At 67.1% G+C, this 22,357-nt stretch overlaps 2 protein-coding genes across 3 annotated transcripts; both read left to right on the top strand.

Moving 5' to 3' along the window:
• The first annotated feature begins 351 nt into the window (after positions 1-351).
• On the top strand, positions 352-7,832 carry C2CD2L (C2CD2 like). The gene is made up of 14 exons (XM_029076275.2): positions 352-839; positions 3,900-3,995; positions 4,172-4,291; positions 4,455-4,565; positions 4,682-4,798; positions 4,897-5,008; positions 5,317-5,425; positions 5,572-5,636; positions 5,838-5,968; positions 6,063-6,234; positions 6,386-6,487; positions 6,604-6,737; positions 6,956-7,220; positions 7,312-7,832. Exons 1-14 carry the CDS (start codon positions 444-446, stop codon positions 7,518-7,520), a joined length of 2,139 nt encoding a protein of 712 aa, XP_028932108.1. The 5' UTR covers positions 352-443; the 3' UTR covers positions 7,521-7,832.
• Positions 7,833-14,743: 6,911 nt separating this feature from the next.
• Positions 14,744-21,556, top strand: LOC100083563 (histone H4 transcription factor). 2 transcript variants are annotated; one of them, XM_029074579.2, is made up of 10 exons: positions 14,744-14,797; positions 17,023-17,200; positions 17,488-17,717; positions 17,965-18,076; positions 19,213-19,365; positions 19,569-19,646; positions 19,879-19,999; positions 20,096-20,234; positions 20,354-20,478; positions 20,950-21,556. In XM_029074579.2, exons 2-10 carry the CDS (start codon positions 17,026-17,028, stop codon positions 21,425-21,427), a joined length of 1,611 nt encoding a protein of 536 aa, XP_028930412.1. In that variant the 5' UTR covers positions 14,744-14,797; positions 17,023-17,025; the 3' UTR covers positions 21,428-21,556. The 2 variants fall into 2 exon arrangements, with proteins under 2 accessions (XP_028930412.1, XP_028930413.1); XM_029074580.2 differs by lacking the exon at positions 14,744-14,797 and having other exon boundaries at positions 17,126-17,200; positions 17,540-17,717; positions 20,950-21,555.
• The last annotated feature ends 801 nt before the right edge of the window (positions 21,557-22,357 follow it).

The raw sequence follows: 22,357 nt of genomic DNA, 5'->3' as shown, positions 1-22,357 counted from the left end.
GAGGGAGGGAGGGAGGGGCCCGGCCAATGGGAAGGGGGGAGGGAGGGGGCGGGGCGGCGGTGAAAGGGCGTGGCCCGGCAACGGGGGGAGGGGTCTGGCCAATGGGAGGGGGCGAGCGGGGGAGGGGGCGTGGTCAGAGGGAGGGGGCGGGGCCGGGCGCGGGGGTCGGGGGGGCGGGCGGTCCGTGTTGTCAGTGGGACTGTGCTGCGCACGCAGCCCGCGCGCTCCCGGCTGCTCTGCTCCCCGGCCGCTCCCCGACCGCTCGCCGGCCGCCCAACCCGATCCCCGATCCCCAATCCCCCATCCCCAATCCCCCAATCCCCATCCCCATCCCCATCCCGTGCGGGAGCGGGAGCGGGAGCGGGAGCGGGAGCGGGGTCCCCCGGGTCGGCGTGGGCCATGCCCCCCGCGGGCCGCGGCTGACGCGGGGTCCGGCGGGGAGGATGGAGGCGGGCTGGGGCGCGGGGGCGCGGGAGGCGTCGTGCTGGGCGGCGCTGCTGCTCCTCTTCGCCGCGTCGCTGCTGACGGTGTCGGCCTGGCTCCTGCAGTACGGCCGGGCCGTGTGGCGGGCGCGGGGGGCGCGGGGGGCGCGGGGGGCGCGGGGCGGCCGGGGGCCCCGGGGGGCGCGGGAGGGCCGGGGGGGCCCGGAGCCGTCGGGCCGGGAGCCGGGCGCCTGGCGCTCCCTGCTGGGCCCGCGGGCCGGGGGAGCCGCCGCCGGGGCCCCCGAGGAGCCGGGCGTCCGGGGCCTCCTGGCCTCCCTCTTCGCCTTCAAGTCTTTCCGGGACAACTGGCAGCGCGCTTGGGTGCGGGCGCTCAACGAGCAGGCCTGCAGGAACGGGGTGAGTGCGGGGGGCGGGAGGCCCGGGGAGCGGAGGGGCGGGAGGGCCGGGGGGGCAGAGAGACGGGAGGGCCGGAGGGGCAGGAAGGCCGGGGGCAGGAGGGGCAGGAGGGCCTGGGAACGGGGGGGCAGGAGGGCCGGGGGGCGGAGAGACGGGAGGGCCAGAGGGGCAGGAAGGCCGGGGGCAGGAGGGGCAGGAGGGCCGGGGGGGCAGGAGGGCCAGGGGGTGGAGAGACGGGAGGGCCGGAGGGGCAGGAAGGCCAGGGGGCAGGAGGGGCAGGTGGGCCGGGGGGGCAGGAAGGCCAGGGGGCAGGAGGGCCTGGGAACGGGGGGGCAGGAGGGCCGGGGGGCGGAGAGACGGGAGGGCCGGAGGGGCAGGAAGGCCGGGGGCAGGAGGGGCAGGAGGGCCTGGGAACGGGGGGGCAGGAGGGCCGGGGGGCAAGAGGACCAGGGGGGCGGAGACACGGGAGGGCCAGAGGGGCAGGAAGGCCCGGGGCAGGAGGGGCAGGAGGGCCTGGGAACGGGGGGCGGAGAGACGGGAGGGCCGGAGGGGCAGGAAGGCCAGGGGGCAGGAGGGCCCGGCCTCGGGCCTCCATAGACGAGGCCCAGTTCACCTTTCCCTTAGCAACGTTAATCCGTGCCCAGTGTGGGCGGGCGGGCGAACGGGCAGGTCTCCAGGCCTCCGCGGAGCGGGCCCGGCCGGAGCTGCCGGGCCGGGACCCACCCCGCGGATGGTCGTCGTCGTCGTCGTGGTGGTCGTGATAACGACGGGGGCGTTTCTTAGGCGCTCGCTCCGGGCCCGCCGCCGTGCCGACCGCTTCGGCGCGGCTCGGCGACCGGAGCCCGGGCCGGGGAGTCGGAAGCAGCCGTGCCCCCTCCTCCTCCTCCTCCTCCTCCCGGCTCCGCCGCTCGGCGGCCCTGCGGCTTAGGGCGAGTCGCTCCTTCGTTTCTCTGGGCCTCGGTTCCCTCATCCGGAAGACGGGGATGAGGACCGTGAGCCCCGCGCGGGACGGCCCGGTCGCCCTGCATCCCCCTCGGCGCTGAGAAGGGCGCCCGGCGCGTGGCGAGCGCTTAACGGATGCCGTCGTCGCCCTTACCGTCGTCGTCGTCGCCGTCGCCGCCGCCGCCGGGTGACGAGGTTGTCCCGGGTGAGGCTCACGGGCTTCGTCCCCATTTTACAGATGAGGGGACCGAGGCACGGAGAGGCGAAGCGGTCTGCCCGGGTTCCCGCGGCAGACGGGCGGCGGGGCCGGGACCGGGACCCGCGTCTCCCGACCCCCAAGCCCGGGCTCCCTCCGCTAAAGCCACGCCGCCTCGCCCCGAGGTCGAGGGTGTCTGCCGGGCGCCCGCTAAGCCGAGCGCCGTTCTAAACGCCGGGATGGAAAGCGGGATCTACCTCGGGGATGCGGCACGGCGTGGCGGACGCAGCCCGGGCCCGGGACTCGGGAGGGCGTGGGCTCTGATCCCGGCTCCCCCGCCCGTCAGATGAGGTGACCGAGGCGCGGAGAAGCAGAGGGGCGCGCCCGAGGCCACGCGGCAGAGCCGGGCCTAGAACTCGTGGCACCTCGAGGGGCGTTGACCCGAGACCCGGCGGGGGGGCGGGGGGAGGGCGGCGAGGAGGGGGCTCCGGCCCGGTCGCCCCCTCCTCCCGTCCCCCGGTCCCAAGGGGCGGGAGGGAGCCGGCCCCCCCCACCCTTCCTCGCCCTAGGGAGGCGCCTCCCCCTCCGGAGACGGGGCCTCCTCGATTGCACCGCGGGGCGTCGGCCAGGAAGCGCACGGGAAGCCAACGTCTTGCGGGCGGGCGGGTCGGCGTCCGTAACCACCTTTCATTCAGTAGTATTTATTGAGCGCTTACTACGTGCAGAGCACTGTACTAACCACCTCTCCGCCCGCTCTGGCCGCGGTCCCGTAGAGGTCAGGCCTCGCCCTCGGGCCTCCTCCGGCCGGCGGCTGGGTGCGGCGGGGCGGCCCCCGGCCCCCCCCCCCCCCGGAAGCGTCCCTCCTCCCCTCCCCCCGCGTCACCCGGAAGGTCCCCATCCCCACGGGCGGTATCGGACGGCTCTCCCGCGCCCCGCCGGCCGATCCGGGTGGCCGGATGGCGGGGCGGACCGGATCCCGGTAGGTAGAGTGTCCGCGGTCGGAGGTCGGCCGTCGGCCGTCGGCGCGTCCCCGGTGCCCGACTCGGGGCCTACGCTCATGACCCGGGCCGGGAACGGGCCCCACGGCCGCTCCTTCAAACGGACGTCGGACCCGCCGGGGAGGGCGGGAGGAGGGGGAAGGGACGCGGGTGGAAAGGTGCCCGAGCGGCCGAGGGTCAGAGCTCGCCGGAGGAGGGGCCGGGCCCTACCCCCGGTTCGCCGGGCGGACGAGCTGTGGCTCGCGTCTCCGATTCCCCTCCCGTCACGGGGGCGGAGGGGCCGGGCGGTGGGAGTGAGGCTCCGAGAGGCCTTCCCTGACGAAGCCCTCCTTGCCCCTTCTCCCGCTCCCTTCCGCCTCGCCCTCGCTCGCTCCCTTTGTTCATCTCCCCGGCCCCGGCCCCGCAGCGCTCGTGTCCGTACCCGAAATTTTGCTTCCTCGTATCAGTGTCCCTCTCCCCCTCCGGACCGTAAGCTCGTTACGGTCGGGGGACGCGTCTCCTTATCGTTACGTCGCGCCCTCCCCAGCGCTCGGTACAGGGCCGGGCGCACGGTAAGCGCCCGACTCATTCATTCATCCTCCGGTCATATTTATGGAGCGCCTACCGTGCGCGGAGCACTCTACCCAGTGCTGGGAAATTACGGTTCGGGGATGGAGACCGTCCCCGCCCACGGCGGGCTTACGGTCCGGAAGCAATGAATGAATAAGGTTCCCGCCCTCTCCTAAGGGGCTTTCTCTCTCCGCTCGTCCCGCCCCGGCGTCTCGCCGGAGAAGCGGCCGGCTGGGTCTCGGACCCCGGGGTCCGGAGGCCGTGTCGCCCCACGTGCCCGGGTTCGCCCTCCGAGAGGCCCGGAGAGGGAGGAGCCCACCCCCGGCTCACCCGCCTCGGGCTGTGGGGGCCCTGACCCCGTCCCCTTCCCTCCAGAGCTCCGTTCAGATCGTCTTCGAGGAGTCGCCCCAGCTTCCTCCCGATGCCCGGGTCAGTGGGGTGACCTGCACGGACCGGTCCGAGTCCAGCGTGGTGAGTGCCCGGGGCCCGGGGCGGGTGACGCCTTGCCCCCCACCCCCAGGCGCGTGGCGCCTGCGCTGCCCGGGCTGCCCGGACCCGTCTGAGGCCACGGGGTTGGGTGGCGCCCGCCCCGCGTGCCTAGCGCCCACCCGGCGCCTTTTCCCCCTCCCCGCGGCGGCGTGCGCCAGGTCCTGCGGTGCCGCGTGTCCGCCGAGGAGGTGCGGTTCCCGGTGTCCGTGACCCAGCAGTCCCCGGCCGCCGTCTCCATGGAAACCTACGGTGTCACTCTGGCGCTGTCCGGGGCCCAGGTGCGGACCCGGGGCGGGGTAGGAGGCCGGGGGGGTGGGTGGGGAGTGGTCCCGAGGGCCAGAGGTGGGAGCGCCGGGTGGCCGGGACGGAGGGGGAGGGTCCGGGCAGCCCTTCACACCCCCCCCCCCCCCCCGCCCGACGCCGGCCCTCTCCCCTCCCCAGCTAGAGGTCAGTTTGGAGGAGATTCCGGGCGAGGGGCTGCTGGTGTCCTGGGCCTTCCCGGTCCGGCCCGAGCTGAGCGTCACGGCCGTGCCCAGGCTGCGGGCGCGGGAGGTGAGCGGGGCCCGGGGCCCGGGGCGGGGGGGGGTGGGTGGGAGATGAGGGAATCCGGGGGTTCCCCGCCCCGACGTGACTCCGTTCCCCTCCCCGGGCCCGTGACGTCCGGCCAGAGGAGCGAGGGGCAGGTGGAGCTGTCCACCGTCGAGGACCTGATCGAGGATGCCGTGGTCAGCACGCAGCCGGCCATGATGGTCAACCTGCGGGCCTGCCCGGCCCCGGGCAGCTCGGTGAGGGGCGGGGGCGGGGGGGGGGGGGGGGCCGGGAGGGGCCGGGCCCGCCCCCCGGCGGCCCTCACCCGGGCGGAGCCTGACCCGCCTCCCTTCAGGTGCCCCGTGAGAAGCCGCCCACGGTGTCCCCCGGCCCCCCGGCCCCCCCGGGCCCTGCCCGGCTGCTGCTCAGACAGCTGAAGGCCACCAATGTGGGTGCCGAGATGGGAGGTGAGAACTGGGGCCGGTGGGGGTCTGGGCGGGGGGGGGGGGGGGCGGGGCACCCCCGCACCCCAAAGGCTCTTCCCCTTCCGGGACCCCCGATCTCGGCCTCCTCGCCTGTCAGCTCACGCCCGGTGAACCCGTCGCCCTCGACCTCTGCCCTCCCGACCTCTCCCCGTTTCTCCCTTTAGACCGTGAGCTCATCCCCGTGGGCAGGGGATGTGTCCGTAGGGTCCTCCCCCGAGCGCTCGGTAGAGCGCCCCGTGCTCGGTGAGCGCTCAGTAAATGACGGTGGATCGATCTCGGCCCCGTGGCAGGTGGAGGGGAGCTGCGCTGCGTGGCCGAACTGGACGACCCCCTGCAGCAAAAGTGGACCGGACCGGCTCGGGCCGGCCCGGATGCGGAGTGGCCCGAGGAGCTGGCCCTGTAAGGAGCGGGGTCCCGCCCCGCCCCGGGGGTCGGGGGGGGGGGGGAAGGGCCGGGTACTCCCACCCCGGGTCCAGAAAACGGGATGCCGGCGGCCGGGGCCGACCTTCCCTCCCCGCCCATCCCGGGTCCGTCCGGTCCCGCAGGGAGCTGGGGGCCCGGAGCCGGTCGCTGACGCTGAAGGTCCTGAGCCCCGGCGACACCGGAGACGGTGAGTGGGGCGCTGCGGGCTGGAGAGCGCGCCCCGGGGCGGGGAGGACGCCGGCGGCCGCGGCTCGCCGGACCCCTCCTCGCGGTCCCGGGGGGGGGGGGGGTCTGGGCTTCGCCCCCGGCCGCAGGTCCCCTGGGGGCGGGGGTCCGGGGCGCCGTCCGTCGGGCTCACGGCGGCTCCGGCCCCCCCTCCCCCCCCCAGGTGTCGTCCTGGGCCACGCCACCCTGCAGGTGGGCTCCTCCTCTCGGCCGACTTCACGCCGGCAAATCTGCACCTTGACCCCCGGGCCGGGTCGGCCTCCGGGGGCTCCGGCTCCCACGCTGGCGTTGGAGGTGAGGGCGCTCCCCCGGGAGCCGGGCGCGGGGAGGGCGGCGGGGGCGGCGGGGACGCCGCCCGCCGCCTCCGACCCCGCCTCCTGGCTTCCAGCTGAAGTACGAGGAAGGGCCGCGGCCCCCGGGCCCCCCGGCCCTCGCCGCCCCCCGCCCCAGCATCACCCCCACCAAGAGGGTGGAACTCGATCGGACCATCATGCCCGACGGCACTATCGTCACCACGGTCACCACCGTCCAGTCCCGGCCCCGGACCGACGGCAAGATGGGTGAGGCGGCCGGCGGGGCTCGGCGGCCCGACCCCGGGTGTTCCCGGAGGGAGTCCCCTCGGACGGGGTCGTGGCGGGCGGGGACGGGCGGCTCCGCGCCCCCCGTCCCGGTCCCCTGACCCGGCCTTCCCCCCGCTCCGCTCCTTCCCAGACTCCCCGTCCCGCTCCCCGTCCAAGGTGGAGGTGACCGAGAAGACCACGACGGTCCTGAGCGAGAGCGGCGGGCCCGGCCGCGCCTCCCCCGGCAGCGGCCGTGAGTGGCCCCGGGGGGCGGGGGGGGGCGGGCGGGCGGTACCGGCTCCGAGGAGGCGGGAGGCGGTGAGGGGGCCGGGGCGGGCGCCGCGCGCCGACGCCCGTTGCCCCGGCCAGGAGGAAGCCCCCTCTCCAACGGGCTGGACCCCGTGGCGGAGACGGCCATCCGCCAGCTGACGGAGCCCGGCGGGCGGGGGGCGAAGAAGACGCCCACCAAGCGCAGCACGCTCATCATATCCGGCGTCTCCAAGGTGCCCGGCGGCGGCGGGTGGTCGGAGCGGGGGTCCCGCCGGACACCGGGGCGGTCCGGGGGGCGGCGGAAGAAGGAACCCGGCGGGGGAGGGTCCCCCCGGCCCCGGCGGTCCCTCTCCTTCTCCCTCCCTTCCCCCTCCCCGGGGCGGCGACCGCCCGCCTCCCCGCCCCCGGCGTCGAAGACCGGGTCGGTGACGGCTTCTCTTCCCCGTCCCAGGTGCCCCTGGCCCGGGATGAGTTGGCGCTGTCCCTGGGCTACGCCGCATCCCTGGAGGCCTCCCTGCGGGGGGAGGCGGGGCCCGGGCCGTCGCCCCCGCCCGACACCCCCCGGGCCGAGTCCCCCGGACCGGAGGGCCTGGGCGGGCGGGAGGCGGACGAGACCACGCGGTCGGACATCTCGGAGCGGCCGTCCGTGGAGGACGTGGAGTCGGAGACGGGCTCCACCGGGACCCTGGACACCCGCAGCCTCAAGGATCATAAAGGTGGGCGGCGGCGCCCCGGGGGCCCCTCCTCCCCCCGCCCCCCACCGCGTCCCACCCCCACCGGCCCCGCCGACCTCCCCTCCCCCCGCAGTGGGTTTCCTGCGCAGCGGCACGAAGGTGATCTTCCGCCGGCGGCACCGGTCCCGGGAGGCGGGTCTGAGCCAATCCCACGACGACCTGTCCAACGCGGCCGGCCCCGGCGTCCGCAAGAAGGCCGGCAGCTTCTCCCGCCGCCTCATCAAGCGCTTTTCCTTCAAGACGAAGCCCAAGGCCGACGGCAGCCCGAGCCCCCGGCTCTGAGGGACCCCCGACACTGGGGGGGTGGGGGGCCGCCTCCCGCCGCTGGGCCGAGCGGGCGGAGCGGGGCCGCGCCCCCCCGGCCCGCCGGGGCCCCGGGGCCGGGGAGGACTCAGGGAGGGGCCTGCCGCCGCGGGAGAGGGGAGGCGATGGGAGGGCGGTTCCCGGCCCGGCACCGGGACCCGCTGCTTACCCCCCTGGGCTCGGCCCGCTGGGGTGCCCGGGCCCGTGGGCCGGCGGCCCCCCGTCCCTACTCTTTCTACACCCTCCCCCTCCCCGCCGCTATTTATTCTATTTATACGCGGGGCCCCGACGGCCTCCTCCCGCCCACCCCCCCCCGCCCACCCCTCGGTGTCCCGGGGAGGGAATTTGGGGGGAGCCGGGAGCATCCGAGGCCCCCCCCCGTCTCCCCCACCGGTCGCCCCTCTCTCCACGGACCTCACTCCGGGCCCCCGCCGGCCTCTCCCGTTCACGTCCCCCGGGGCAGGCCGGCGGCTCTAGGAAGCCGGACGACGGGGGCCCGGGGGGCCGCCGCTCACTCTCCCTCCGCGCCCCCCCCCCCCCCCCGCTCCCCGCCCTTCGGAATTCCCCCTTTATTACCGTTTTGTACTTGACGCCTTCTCCCCCGGCGGCCGCTCCGGCCGAAGGGAGGAACTCGGGAGGGGAAGGCAGCGGGACCGTGCCCCTCCGGACGCGTCGGAGGCGAGGGTTTCCGGAGCCGGATGCTGGCCGGGGATTCAGTTTATCGAAATAAATTTCGATTGGAGTTTGAGCCACGAAGCCGGTCGTCTGTGAAGATGCCGGCGGGGCGGGGTGACGGCGGAGAGATGTGGAACGGAGCTGTGGGAGGGGCCTCGGGGAGATTGTGAGATTGTGGTGTTGTGAGGAGATTTTTGTTGTTTGGTTGGGGTTTCTTTTTTGTGAAGCGCTTGCTGTGTGCCAAGCACTCTACTGAATGCGGGCTCACGGTCTGAGAAGGAGAACGAACGGCTACCGAAGCCTTATTCTGCACACGAGGGAACTAAGGCATGGAGAAGTCAAGTGACTTCCCCGAGGTCACGCAGCGACCGAGCGGCGGAGCCAGAACTGGAACCCAGATCCTGCGACTCCCAGGCCCGTGCTAGGCCATGCCGATCCTCTGGGAGAGAGGAGAGAATGCTGGGGGCGGGACCGGACCCAGTGACCTCCCTGCGCCCTTATCCTGAGCTGGCAGGGTCATTACATCTGCCCTTGCCTCCGGACTATAACCTCCCCGTGGGCGGGGAACGTGTTTACCAACTGAACTGTACTGTCCTGAGCGTCTAATACAGTGCTCTGCACTCGGTAAATATAATTGATGATGACCGGGTGGCCAAATGGCTGTTTGGCCAGAGAAGCAGCAAGGCGCAGTGGAAAGAGCCCGGGCTTGGGAGTCAGAGGTCACGGGTTCTAATCCCGGCTCCACCGCTTGTCGGCTGTGGGACTTTGGGCAAGTCACTTCACTTCTCTGGGCCTCACTTGCCTCATCTGTAAAATGGGGATGAAGACTGGGAGCCCTGTGAGGCTGATCAACCTCGTATCCCCCCCTCCCCTCCCCCCCCAGCGCTTAAACAGCGCTTTGCACAGAGTAAGCGCTTAACAAATACCAACATTATTATTATTTCCCATTCTGGGAACCATAGAAACCGAAGTCGGGGCCCTTCGGGGCTTTCCATTTTTCTTGGGGACCGATTCGGCCAGGGGGGCGGGGGCGATCAATCCATCAACCAGTGGTATTTACTGAGCACTCACTGGGCAGAGAGCACCGTCCTAAACCCTCGGGAGAATACAGCGGTTCCGTCTCGCCTCTCTGTCTCTCTCTGCTGCCGGCCAGCCTTTGCTTCTCCCCCAGCTGATTCTGTGTCCTTTATCCGTTTCTTCCGTTCTGCCTCTCTGTCCCTGTGTCCCTCCAAAGCAGCGTTGCTGAGTGGAAAGAGCCCGGGCTTGGGAGGCAGAAGTGGTGGGTTCTAATCCTGGCTCTGTCCCATCAGCCGTATGACTTTGGGCAAGTCACTTCACTTCTCTGGGCTTCAGGGACGTCATCTGGAAAATGGAGATTAAGACTGCGCGCCCCACGGGGGACAGCCTGATTCCCCTGCGTCTATCCCCAGCGCTTAGAACAGTGCTCGGCACATAGTAGGCGCTTAATAAATACCGTTATTATTATTTGATTTGGTAGACCTATCCCCTGCCCACAGTCTAGAGGGGGAGAGAGACATTACTATAAATTACAGAGGGCGGAAGGAACGGGAGATACAGACCTACGTGTTGTGGGACTGGAGGGCGGGGTGAAATATAATAGTAATTATGGTATCTGTTAAGCGCTTACTGTGTGCCAGGCACTGTACTAAGCGCTGGGGTGGATACAAGCGAGTCAAATCGGACACGGTCCACGTCCCACATCGGGCTCACAGTCTTAATCCCCATTTTACAGATGAGACAGCTGAGGCACGGGGAAGTGAAGTGACTTGCCCAAGGCCACACAGCAGACAAGTGGTGGAGCTGGGATTAGAAACTGTGAATATGAAGGGCTTAAGGGCTACGGGTAATAATGATGATGAGGGTATTGGTTAAGCGCCGACTACGTGCAAAGCAACGTCCTAAGCGCTGGGGCGGAGGATACAAGGTGAGCAGGTTGTCCCCCGTGGGGCTCGCGGTCCTCATCCCCGTTTGACAGATGAGGTCGCTGAGGCCCAGAGAAGTGAAGTGACTTGCCCAAAGTCGCACAGCTGACAAGCGGCAGAGCCGGGATTTGAATCCGTGACCCCTGACTCCCCGGCCCGGGCTCTCGCCGCTGAGCCGCGCCGCTTCTCCAAGAACACGGGCAACACGGAAGGGAGAGCGAATGGGGGAAATGACGACTGGGGCGGGAAAGGGCAGGGCTCTTGAAGATGAGATTTTAGGAGGGTTTCGAAGGCGGAGAGAGTGGCTCTCTGCCGGTTACGAGGCGGGAGGGAGTTCCAGGCCAGAGGGAGGATGCGGGCCGGGGGTCGACGGCCAGGTCGGTTGAGACCGAGAGACGGAGTAGCTTGGCCTTCGAGGAATGAAATGGGCGGGCTGGGATGGAGGAGGAAATCAGCGAGGTAAGGCAGGGCGCGGGCTGAGGGTAAGGAGCTTTTGTTGGATGCAGAGCTGGATGGACAACCCCCCGGAGGGTTTTCGGAAGTGGAGAGGTGTGGACTCAACGTGGACTTGATGATGATAACGATGATGGTATTTGTCAAGCCCTTACTACGCGTCAGGGGCTGCGGTAGATACAAGCGAATTCATTCACTCAGCCGCATTTGTTGAGCGCTCACCGTGGGCCGAGCGCTGGACCAAGCTCTCGGGAAGTACGATTCGGCAACGGATAGAGACGATCCCTGCCCAACGACGGGCTCACAGTCTAGAAGGGGGAGGAAGACAGCAGAACAGAACAAGTAGACAGGCATCGCTACCCTCAGAATAGATGAAGAGGACCATAGATAAATGCACATCATTAATAAAATAGACCAATAGATATAGACGAGTGCTGTGGGGAGGGGAAGGGGGAAGAGCAGAGGGAGGAGGGGCAGAGGGCAAGGGAGGGCTCAGTCTGGGAAGGCCTCCTGGAGGAGGGGAGCTCTCAGGAGGGCTGGGAAGAGGGGAAGAGAGTGAGTTTGGCGATCAGGTTGGACACCGTCCCCGTCCCATACGGAGCTCGGTGTTCGTCCCCGTTTTACAGGAGAGATAACCGAGGGCCGGAGAAGTGAAGTGACTTCCCCAAAGTCACACAGCAGACGAGTCGGGGAGATGGGATTAGAACCCAGGTCCTTCTGACTCCCAGGCCCGTGTTCTCTCTCACCGGCGTGTCCCGGTCGGGGGCGAAGAGCCGGCAGAGATCGCGAACTAGAGACTGGAGCCCCCGGGTTAGCCCCCCCAACCTCATGTTTGGCTAATTTCCCGAAGGATCGATGGGTCTAGAGGCAAATTTTCTAGGCCATTATTCCCGTCCTCAGATTTCGGCATTGCAAGGGGGACGGGGGCTGAGCGGGATCAGGGTGGATCAAGGTCCTGGGTGGGTTTTTCGTGGCGAAGCAGGAGTTTTCCATCACACGTGTTTACAGTTTATCATCTTTAAATTTCCCGCCCTCCCCGGCAAAACAATAAGCGGTGGGTCTTCTGCGGGAGAGCGGGAGAGCAGATGCCTGAGAAAGTATTTTCTGCTTGCCCTCCCGCTTGTTTGCAATGGAGACTGTGGATTGTGAACTCCTTGAGGGCAGGGAATCTATCGATTCTGTCGTACTGTGGCCTCCCAAGCTCTTAGTACGGCACACAGTAAGCACTCAGTAAATACCGTCGCTCGATGGATTATCACCGGCCTTCAAAAGGTATTAAAACTAGGTATTTAAAAAGGAATGAAGGTATCGAAAGAGAAGCAGCGTGGCTTAGTGGGAAGGGGCCGGTTGTGGGAGGCAGAGGTGGTGGGTTCCAATCCCGGCTCTGCCACTCATCAGCTGTGTGACTTCGGGCAAATCACTTCACTTCTCTGTGCCCCAGGTACCTCTTCTGTAAAATGGGGCTTAAGACCGTGAGCCTCACGTGGGAAAACCCGATTGCCTCGTATCTCCCCCAGTGCTTAGGAACAGCGTTTGGCACATAGTAAGTGCTTAACAAATACCACTTCTTATCATATCGTTAAAACTAGGCCAGGCTTGGAAGGGGAGAAAGGCACCTCTCTCCCTTCCACCAGCGACTCCAACGATGGCTTCCCCGCAACCCCAGGGTTCAGGAAGTCGGTCAATTTTATTTATTGAGTGTTTACTAGGTGCGGAGCGCTGTGCTAAGCGCTTGAGAGAGTACCACAATATAGCAGGCATCCCGGGCAGGGCAGTGGTCGCTCTTTAGCGCCTGATCCCAGAGTGCTGGCACCCGTGAGCCCACCCCCCCGCCCGGCCAACGGCCGGCCCTTCAGGGCCCTCGCCGGCCGGCTTCTTCACGCGCCCCTCTCGCCCTCTCCATCCCCTTCTTCAGCGTGGCACGGAGGATGGAGCACGGGCCTGGGAGTCGGAAGGCGGCGGGTTCCAATCCCCACCCCACCGCTTGTCCGCCGTGTGACCTTGGCCGAGTCACTTCACTTCTCTGGCCCTCGGCGACTTCAACTGTAAAATGGGGATCGAGAGTGTGAGGTCCATGCAGGAAAGGGACTGTGTCCAACCTGATGACTCTGCATCCACCCCAGCGTTTAGAACAGCGCCTAGCACATAGGAAGCGCTCAACACCATCATGATGATGATTCTCTGGGCCTCAGTTACCTCATTTATAAGATGGAGAACGAGTCAGTGAGCCCCACGTAGGACAGGGACTGCGCCCAACCCGATTTGCTTGTACCAGCGCCTAGTACAGTGCCTGGCACATAGTAAGCAAGAGACGCAGCGTGGCTTAGTGGAAAGAGGCCGGGCTTGGGAGTCAGAGGTCGTGGGTTCTAATCCCGGGTCCCGCCACTTGTCAGCTGTGTGACTTTGGGCAAGTCGCTTCACTTCTCTGGGCCTCAGTGACCTCATCTGTAAAATGGGGATGAAGACTGTGAGCCCTAAGTGGGACAACCTGATTACCTTATATCTCCCCCAGTGCTCAGAACATTGCTTGGCACATAGGGAGCACTTAACAGATGTTATCATCGTTATTATTACTCAGCGCTTAACAAATATATCACCATCACACGGGCTTGGGAGTCGGAGTTCACGGATTCCGACCCCAGCTCCGCTGCTCGTCAGCGGCGTGACCTTGGGCAAGTCATTTCACTTCTCTGGGCCTCAGTGACCTCATCTGTCAAATGGGGATGAAGCCTGGGAGTCCTAAGTGGGCCAACCTGATGACCTTATAGTCATTCAATAGTATTTCATTCATTCAGTAGTATTTCATTCATTCGATAGTATTTATTGAGCACTTACCATGTGCAGCGCACTGTACTAAGCGCTTGGAATGTCCAATTCGGCAACGGATATCTCCCCCGGAGCTTAGAACAGTGCATAGTAAGCGCTTAAGAAATGTCATTATTATAATATTCATTCATTTAATAGTATTTATTGAGCGCTTACTAGGTGCAGAGCGCTGTACTATGGTGGCATCTGTTAAGCTCTTACTATGTGCCAAGCACTGTTCTAAGCGCTGGGGGGAGACAGGCTGATCAGGATGTCCCACGTGGGCCTCTCAGTTTTCATCCCCATTTTCCAGAGGAGGTCACTGAGGCCCCGAGAAGCGAAGAGACTTGCCCAGAATCACCCGGCTGGCAAGCGGCGGAGCGGGGATTAGAACCCATGCTCAGTGGAAAGAGCTCGGGCTTGGGAGTCAGAGGTCACGGGTTCGAATCCCGGCTCTGCCACACGTCAGCTGTGGGACTGTGGGCGAGTCACTTCCCTTCTCTGGGCCTCAGTTCCCTCATCTGGAAAATGGGGATGAAGACTGGGAGCCCTATGTGGGACAACCTGATTGCCTTGTATCTCCCCCAGCGCTTAGAACCGTGCTCTGCACAGAGTAAGGGCCGAACAAACGCCAACGCGACGATTATCAGATTATCAGCGTGGCTCAGGGGAAAGAGCTCGGGCTTGGGAGTCAGAGGTCACGGGTTCGAATCCCGGCTCTGCCACACGTCAGCTGTGGGGCGGTGGGCGAGTCACTTCCCTTCTCTGGGCCTCAGTTCCCCCCCTCTGGAAAATGGGGGTGAAGACTGTGAGCCCCACGGGGGGCGACCTGATTCCCCTGTGTCTACCCCAGCGCTTAGAACCGTGCTCTGCACAGGGTAAGCGCTTAACCAGTACCAACATTATTACTCTCTGGGCCTCAGTTCCCTCCTCTGTAAAATGGGGATGAAGCCCGTGAGCCTCACGGGGGACGACCCGATGCCCCGGTGCCTACCCCAGCGCTTAGAACCGTGGTCTGCACAGAGTAAGCGCTGCACAAATCCCCACGTGATTATTACCATCCGCAGCAGCAGCAGCAGCAGCCGCAAGTCCTCCAGCGCGGGCCGGAACGTCGGACGCGGTGTGGGCGTTCCGGGCCGGACCCCGTCCGTGTGCGCACCGCTCCCCCTGGCGGACGGCCCCCCTTCCTTCCCCTTCCGCCCGGCGGGGGGCGTTGACGTCCCGCCCCAGGGGAGCCGCCATTGGCTGGCGGCGCGCCGAGGGCGGCGGGGCGGCGCTCTCCGATTGGCTGCTCGGGCTGTCGCTCGCCCGCGGCCGCCTCCCCTCCCCCCCTCCTCCCCCGCCGCCCGCAGGTGGCCCAGGAGCCCGAGAGTCGGTGAGGTGAGTCCGCCCGCCGCCTCCTCCTCCTCCTCCTCTTCTTCTCCTCCCTTTTTCCCGGCCGGGAGCGGCTAAAGGTCCTGGGTTCCAATCCCGCCCCCGCCCCTTCTCCGCTGGGACGCCGGGCGCCTCGCTCCTCTGGGCCTCAGTTTCCTCAGACGGACCCATCGAGCGCTTACTGTGCGCGGAGCGCTGGGCTCGGCGCCAGGAATGGACGGCTCGAGCCCTCGTTCATTCATTCGGTCCTACGTATTGAGCGCCTACTGGGTGCACAGCGCTGAGCTCAGCGCTTGGAATGGGCGGTTGATTCATTCATTCATGGCCAGTTCGAGCCCTCATTCATTCAGTCAGTCCTATGTACTGAGCGCCTACCGTGTGCAGAGCGCTGGGCTCGGCGCTTGGAATGGACAGTTCGAGCCCTCATTCATTCAGTCAGTCCTATGTACTGAGCGCCTACTGTGTGCAGAGCGCTGGGCTCAGCGCTTGGAATGGATTCATTCATTCAGTCTGTATGTATTGAGCGCCTACTGTGTGCAGAGCGCTGAGCTCGGCGCTTGGAATGGGCGGTTGATTCATTCATTCGGTCTGTATGTATTGAGCGCTTACTGTGTGCAGAGCGCTGGCCTCAGCGCTTGGAATGGGCAGTTCGACCACGGATTCATTCAGTCGTACGTATTGAGCGCTGCCCGTGTGCAGAGCACTGATCTGAGCGCTTGGATTGGACAGTTCGACCGCAGACTCATTCAGTCGTATGTATTGAGCGCTGACTGTGCGCAGAGCACTGGGCTCAGCGCTTAGAATGGACTGTTCGGCCACAAATTCATTCATTCAATCGTACGTATTGAGCGCTGACTGTGTGCAGAGCACTGGACTGAGCGCTTGGAATGGACAATTCGACCGCAGATTCATTCCTTCGTATGTATTGAGCGCTGACTGTGCGCAGAGCACTGGGCTCAGCGCTTGGAATGGACTGTTGGGCCACAGATTCATTCATTCGGTCGTATGTATCGAGCTTTTACTGTGTGCAGAGCACCGGACTGACCTCTTGGAATGGACGGTTCGACCGCAGATTCATTTATTCGTTCAGTCGTACGTACTGAACGCTTCCTGTGCGCAGAGCGCTGGACTGAGCGCTCGGAATGGACAGTTTGGCAACAGATAGAGACAGTCCCTGCCCCCCAACGGGCTCACAGTCTAAAACATTTGGAAATTGGGGAGTCCCGGGGGGGGGACGGGGACTGGGTTCGACTCCGTTTGCTTCCGTCCAAGCCAGCGGTTAGTATGAGCGCCCGGCGCAGAGGGAGCGCTCAACAAATACCAACGGTATTACCCGTGATCGGCCTTTTTCTGCTTCCTCTTTCCTCGCTGTCAGTCACTCATTCATTCGGTCGTATTCATTGAGCGCTTCTTACGTGCAGAGCGCCGTGCTAAGGGCATGGGGGAGGACAGTACAACAGAGTCGGTAGAAAAGTTCCCTGCCCGTAAGGAACCGTAAGCGCGCTGTGGGCAGGGAACGTTTTAGTGTACGGTCGTTCAGTTCTTTTAGTAGTAAGCGTTTAGTACGGTGCTTCGCACGCAGTCGTCGCCAAATAAATACGATTAAATGAATGAATGAAAGGAATTTGCAGTCTAGAGGGAGGGAGACAGATGTTAAATAAATTACAGGTATGTTCTAGAAGCTCAGTGGGGCTGTGGATGGGGCGAGTCGCAAGTCCCAGAGGATATTTTCTGTTTCCCTCTCTGAACCACTGCCCTTTTAAACTCTCCTCCCACCCCCGCCCAGGGCTCTCCTATCGATCCATCAGTCGGGAGTATTTACTGAGCGTCTACCGCGTGCCGAGCAAATCTCTACCCGCCCTCCCTCGGGTCCCGCCCCCACCCTCCCCACCCTGCTCTGCCCCGACCCCCCCCCCCCCGGTCCCGGTGACCGAGCCGTGAGCCCCCTCCCCGGAGTCCCACCCGCGCAGACACCAATTTATTTTGTTATCGGCTAATGCAGAGGAAAGGCATCTGATGACCCCTTTAAACGGCCGCCGCCTGCCTCCTTCACCCAGTCTGCGGCTCCCCCAGCCCCGACCCCGCCGCGCCGATGTCCGACGTCTTTGGGTTTTGGGCCTTCCTGCCGTTTGCCCTCCCGTCGTCCCCTTCCTTGTCTGCCAGCGGCGGGCACCGGGCAGACCCTTGAGGCCTAACCCCCGCCCCTCGCCCCTCCGTCCCTCCCTCCCCAGGCTATGCCGCCACCCGCCAAAGTCCCCTGCCGGGAGGGGCTGACCTTGCGGTGCGAGTGGGGGTCCTGCGGCTTCGTGGGGGCGACCATGGAGGAGTTCTGCGAGCACGTCACCCAGCACCTGCGGCAGCACCTGCCGGGCCCGGAGGCGGGCGAGGACGAGGAGGTGGACCCGCTGGGTGAGCGGGGAACGTCGGGGATGGTTTGGGGGAGGAGGGGTCCCGTCCCCGCCCCCTCCCGCCGGCTCTTGCCCCCGCCGGGGCCGACCGAGGCGGGGCGGGCACCCGCGGGGTAGAAGAGGCCGGCGGCCCTCGGGGCCCGGGGCCCCGCCGCCGCCCCCGGCCTCCTCCCGCTCCTCTGACGACCCCCGGGGGTCGGCTCCGCCGGCGGGGGGACCGCTCCTCCTCCCCGGTCGGCGGGGCGCTTCGCCGGGGCCCGCCCCGACCCCGTCACCGTCCCCTTCCAGCGGAGGAGTTCTCGTGCCTGTGGCAGGAATGCGGCTTCTGCTCCCCCGACAGCTCGGCCGACCTGATCCGCCACGTCTACTTCCACTGCTATCACACCAAGCTGAAGCAGTGGGGGCTGCGGGCCCTGCGGGGCCAGGCCGGCCTCAGCCCCTGCCTCCTGGACTTCCAGAGCCGCAACATCGTCCCCGACGTCCCGGACCACTTCCTGTGCCTGTGGGAGCACTGCGAGGTCAGCCCGTCGGTCCGTCGTATTTTACCGAGCGCTTCCTCTGCGCGGGGCACCGGGCCGGGCGCCTAGGGTTCGCGGAGCTCCGGCCGAGGCGGGCGTGGGACCGTCCGCCCCTCCCCTCCGGCTCTTGCCCGCTGCGGCCGACTGAATCGGAGCGGGGCCCGGGGGCACCTGCGGGGCGGAGACCGGTAGCCCTCAGGGCCCCGGGCCCCGCCGTCACCCCCGCCCTCCGCCCGCTCCCCTCCAGAGCTCCTTCGACAATCCCGAGTGGTTCTACCGGCACGTGGAGACGCACAGTTTGTGCTGTGAATACCGGGCAGCGGGCAAGGAGAACCACGTGGTGCTCTGTGGCTGGAAAGGTAGGGTTTTCTGTTTTTTAAGGTTTCTGGTAGACACTTACAATCTGCCCAGCGCCGTCCCAAGTGCTGGGGTAGATACGATCTAATCAGCTTGGTCACAGTCCGTGTTTACTCATTCGTGCGGTCATATTTATTGAGTGCCGACGGAGCGCAGAGCACCGTACTGAGCCCCTGGGAGAGTACGACAGGACAGTAGACACATTTGCTGCCCACAGGGAGCTCCCGGTCTAGAGGGGGAGACAGTAACAGAACTAAAGTACAGATAGGGACACCAGCGCTGGGGGGCCGGGAGGGGGAGGTGAAAAAGGGAGCCAGTCGGGTGACGCCGAAGGGAATGGGAGATGAGGAAAAGTGGGGGCTTTTAGGCAGGGAAGGCCTCTTGGAGGAGACGGGCCTTCAACGAGGCTTTGAAGGCAGGGAGAGTCACTGTCTGTTGGATTCGAGGAGGGAGGGTGTCCCAGGACTGGCAGGATGTGGGTGAGGGGTCGGCGGCGAGGTAGATGAGATCGAAGTACAGCGAGAAGGTCGGCGTTAGAGGAACGAAGTGTGCGGGCTGGGTTGGAGCAGGAGAGGAGCCAGGTGCGGTAGGAGGGGGCGAGGCGATGGGCTGCTTTAAAGCCAATGCCGCGGAGTTTCTGTTTGACGCCGAGGTGAGCGTGCAATCCCTGGGGCATCTTGAGGAGTCGGGAGACACGTCCCGAATGTTTCTGTAGAGAAGTGATCCGGGCAGCAGAGTGAAGTAGGGACTGGAGCGGGGAGAGACGGGAGGCTGGGAGGGTAGCGAAGAGGCTGGGAGGTCGGCAAGGCGGGATAGGATAAGCGATTGTATTAACACGACAGCAATTTGGATGGACGGGAGGGGGCGGACCCGGGCCGTGTCCCACCCGGGCTCACAGTCAATCCCCATTTTCGGATGAGGTAACTGAGGCCCAGAGAAGCGAAGTGACTTCCCCAAGATCACACAGCGGACAAGCGGCGGAGCCGGGCTTAGGACCCAAGTCCTTCCGACTCCCAGGCCCGGGCTCTGCCCGCCAGGCAACGCTGCTTCTGCATTTCACTTCCCCTTCCCCTCCCTCCCGCTCCCGGGGTGGGGCCCCTGACCCTCCCTCCCGCTCTCGCCCTCTCCCCGCACCCAGACTGCGACTGCACCTTCAAGGGCCGCTGCAAGCTCCGGGAGCACCTCCGCAGTCACACGCAGGAGAAGGTGGTGGCCTGTCCCACGTGCGGGGGCATGTTCGCCAACAACACCAAATTCTTCGACCACATCCGCCGCCAGACCGCGCTGGACCGTGAGCTGGGGCCGGGGGAGGCAGGTTGGGGAGGGGGTGGGCATCGCGGGGGGGAGGGGGGAGGGTTGGGGAGGGTGCCCTGCCGCCTGCCATTCCGTCGGGGGTCCCCGGGCCCTTCCCGCTGCCTCGGGCCCGGCCCCGCGCCCCGCCCCGCCCCGCCCCCCCGGCTCGCTCTTCCATTCCCTTCCCTCCACCGCCCCCAGAGCAGCGATTCCAGTGCTCCCATTGCTCCAAGAGGTTTGCCACGGAACGGCTACTGCGGGACCACATGCGCAACCACGGTGAGTGGGCCCCGGGGGCGGGCGCCGAGCCCCAGCTGACCCCTCGGCCCGACCCCGGGCCCGGCCATCCCCCCGCGCGGGCCGGGGAGCGGGGCCGGGGCGGGCGTTCGGCCTAGGGACCGCGGCCGGGCTTCGTGGGCGGCGGCCGGCCGGCCGGCCGGGGACGCTCGCTTTTGCCCCGTCTCCCCCCCGCCGCCCCCAGCCGCTGACCAGCCCTGCCCTGTGCCCTTAGTGAACCACTACAAATGCCCGCTCTGCGACATGACGTGCCCGCTGCCCTCCTCCCTGCGCAACCACATCCGCTTCCGCCACAGCGACGACCGGCCCTTCAAGTGTGACTACTGCGACTACAGGTCAGGGCGGGGGGCCGGGCGGGACCGGTCTGTGGCGGGGGCGGCCGGGCGGGGGCCCCTAACCGCCCTCTCGCCCCACCCCCCTCCCCCGGCCAGCTGTAAGAACCTAATCGACCTGCGCAAACACCTGGACACGCACAGCAAGGAGCCGGCCTACCGCTGCGAATTCGAGGGCTGCGACTTCAGCGCCCGCTCCCTCTGCTCCATCAAGTCGCATCACCGCAAAGTCCACGAGGTCGGTGGGGCCGGGGAAGGTGGGGAGGGGGCGGGGGGGCGCGGGCCGTGGCCCCGTCCCTCCCCCCTCCTCACCGCTCACCCTCCCCGCCCCCACCGCGCCCCCGCTACCCCTCGCAGGGTGATTCGGAGCCCCGGTACAAGTGTCACGTGTGTGAGAAATGCTTCACCCGCGGCAACAACCTCACCGTCCACCTGCGCAAAAAGCACCAGTTCAAGTGGCCGTCAGGGCACCCGCGCTTCCGGTGAGGCGGGACCCTCCGCACCCCGCCCTTCCCCGCCCGGCCCCGACTGCGTGTGCAGAGAGCCCCGTCCCGGGCGCCGGGGGGAGGGACAAGGGGGAGGAAGAGCCGCCGGTCCAAAATGGGAGGCCGCGGGAGGGACGTGGGGGCCGGCAGGCCGATGGAAGAGACGGGGATACGGGCACCCTGTCGTGGGTGCCGAGGGAGGCGAGGAGGGCGAACAGAGCGAGGGGCGAACGGATCTAAAAGATTCCCGAAGATCCCTAAAGACGGAGCCCTGAGAAATACCATCATCCAACATCTACGGGCACCCTGGGACCCGGGCAGAGAAGGGACCGGGTCCAGCGGGGACGCGGGAAGGAGGCTTTTCCGCATAGGGCGCTCTCACGATGGGTGTGCGGAGAGAGAGGAGAGGGTGGGTCTGGCGGCCCCCCCCCCCCGCGGGCCTCGCGCTAACGCCCGCCGCCCCCCAAGGTACAAGGAGCACGAAGACGGCTACATGCGGCTGCAGCTGGTGCGCTACGAGAGCGTGGAGCTGACGGAGCAGCTGCTCAAAGAGCGGGAGAAGCAAGAGGGAGACGGGGAAGGGCCGGGTCAGGCGCCGGCAGTGGAGGACGAGGAGGAGGAGGAGGAGGCCGGGGCCCCGGGCGAGGGCAGCCCGCAGGACGTCGTCCTCCAGCCCGTGCCCGGGGAGGAGGAGGAGGAGGAGGAGGAGGCGGCCACCGGCGAGGCCATCCCCGCCCCCCAGGGCCCCCCCAGCCCCGTCATCCACGTGGTGAACCGGAAGAACGCTCGGGGCGAGAACGAGACGGTCTACTACGTCCTGGCCACGGCCCCCCCGGCCGAGCGGCCCCCGCCGCCGCCCGAGCCGCCCGAGCCCCCCGAGCCCGAGGGCGGCGTCATGGAGCGGCTGCGGCGCACGGCCGAGGAGCTGGGCATCCAGATCGTGTGAGGGGCCGGACCCCGCCGCGGCCCCACCCCGCCGGAGATTCCGGCCCGCCGGCCCCCCCCGGGCCGCTGCCGGCCCCGCGCCTCTCCCCACGGCCCTTCCCTCTCCGCCCGGCGCCGGTCGTCCGGCCCCCAGAAGTGGCCCTGGCCGGGGGGGGGGGGGGAGGGGCGGGGGGGTGGAGGAGAGGGGAGGAGCGGGTGTGGGCGGGAGTCCACCCTGGGGTCCAGCTTGCACCCTTGCCCATCTGGGGGGTGGGGGCTGTTGGTAATTAAAGAGTGAAGCGCCCGCCTTGTTCGCTGACCGTTCCTGTAGGGGACTGCCGGGGTGGGGGCGGACCCCAGAGCCGGCCGGGTCAGCGGGAGGGACGGCCGGCACGTGGAACTGGGCACGTTTTCGCGTTGGGACCGGGCGGCTCCTGTCAGGTGCGGGGGTCCCGGCAGCCTGGGAGTGCCCGCTGAGGGGTCTGAGGCAGTGAACGGGAGGGGTCCCCGGCATGAGAGTGGACAGGGCGTCCCCACCTGGCTGGCTGCCCACCTGGCTTGTGAGCCCGGATTGGCCTAAACTGGTCCCCCCCCCCCCCGGGGTCACAGACCTTCCTGGCCCAGCCTCACCCCCCTTCTAGTGGGGGGGCCCGGTCTGCCTCCACTGTGCAGTGATGCCCACCGAGTCATGTCTGGGGGCAAGGCGGCAGGGTGAGGCCCCTCACCCTTCTCACTGCTACTAATTTTGGTATTTAAGTGCTTACTATGTGTCAGAGGCCGTTCCAAGCGCCGGGGTGGATACAGTCTCCGTCCCACGTGGGGCTCACGGTCTCCATCCCCATTTACAGACGAGGTCACTGAGGCCCAGAGAAGTGAAGTGACTTGCCCGAGGTCTCACAGCGGACAGGTGGCAGCCTTGGGGCAAAGCTGGAGGGCAACCTGGCTCCAAACG

This window comes from Ornithorhynchus anatinus, chromosome 11 (genome assembly GCF_004115215.2).
Source record: "Ornithorhynchus anatinus isolate Pmale09 chromosome 11, mOrnAna1.pri.v4, whole genome shotgun sequence".
Taxonomy (NCBI): domain Eukaryota; kingdom Metazoa; phylum Chordata; class Mammalia; order Monotremata; family Ornithorhynchidae; genus Ornithorhynchus; species Ornithorhynchus anatinus.
This window is presented reverse-complemented; position numbering and strand designations above follow the sequence as displayed.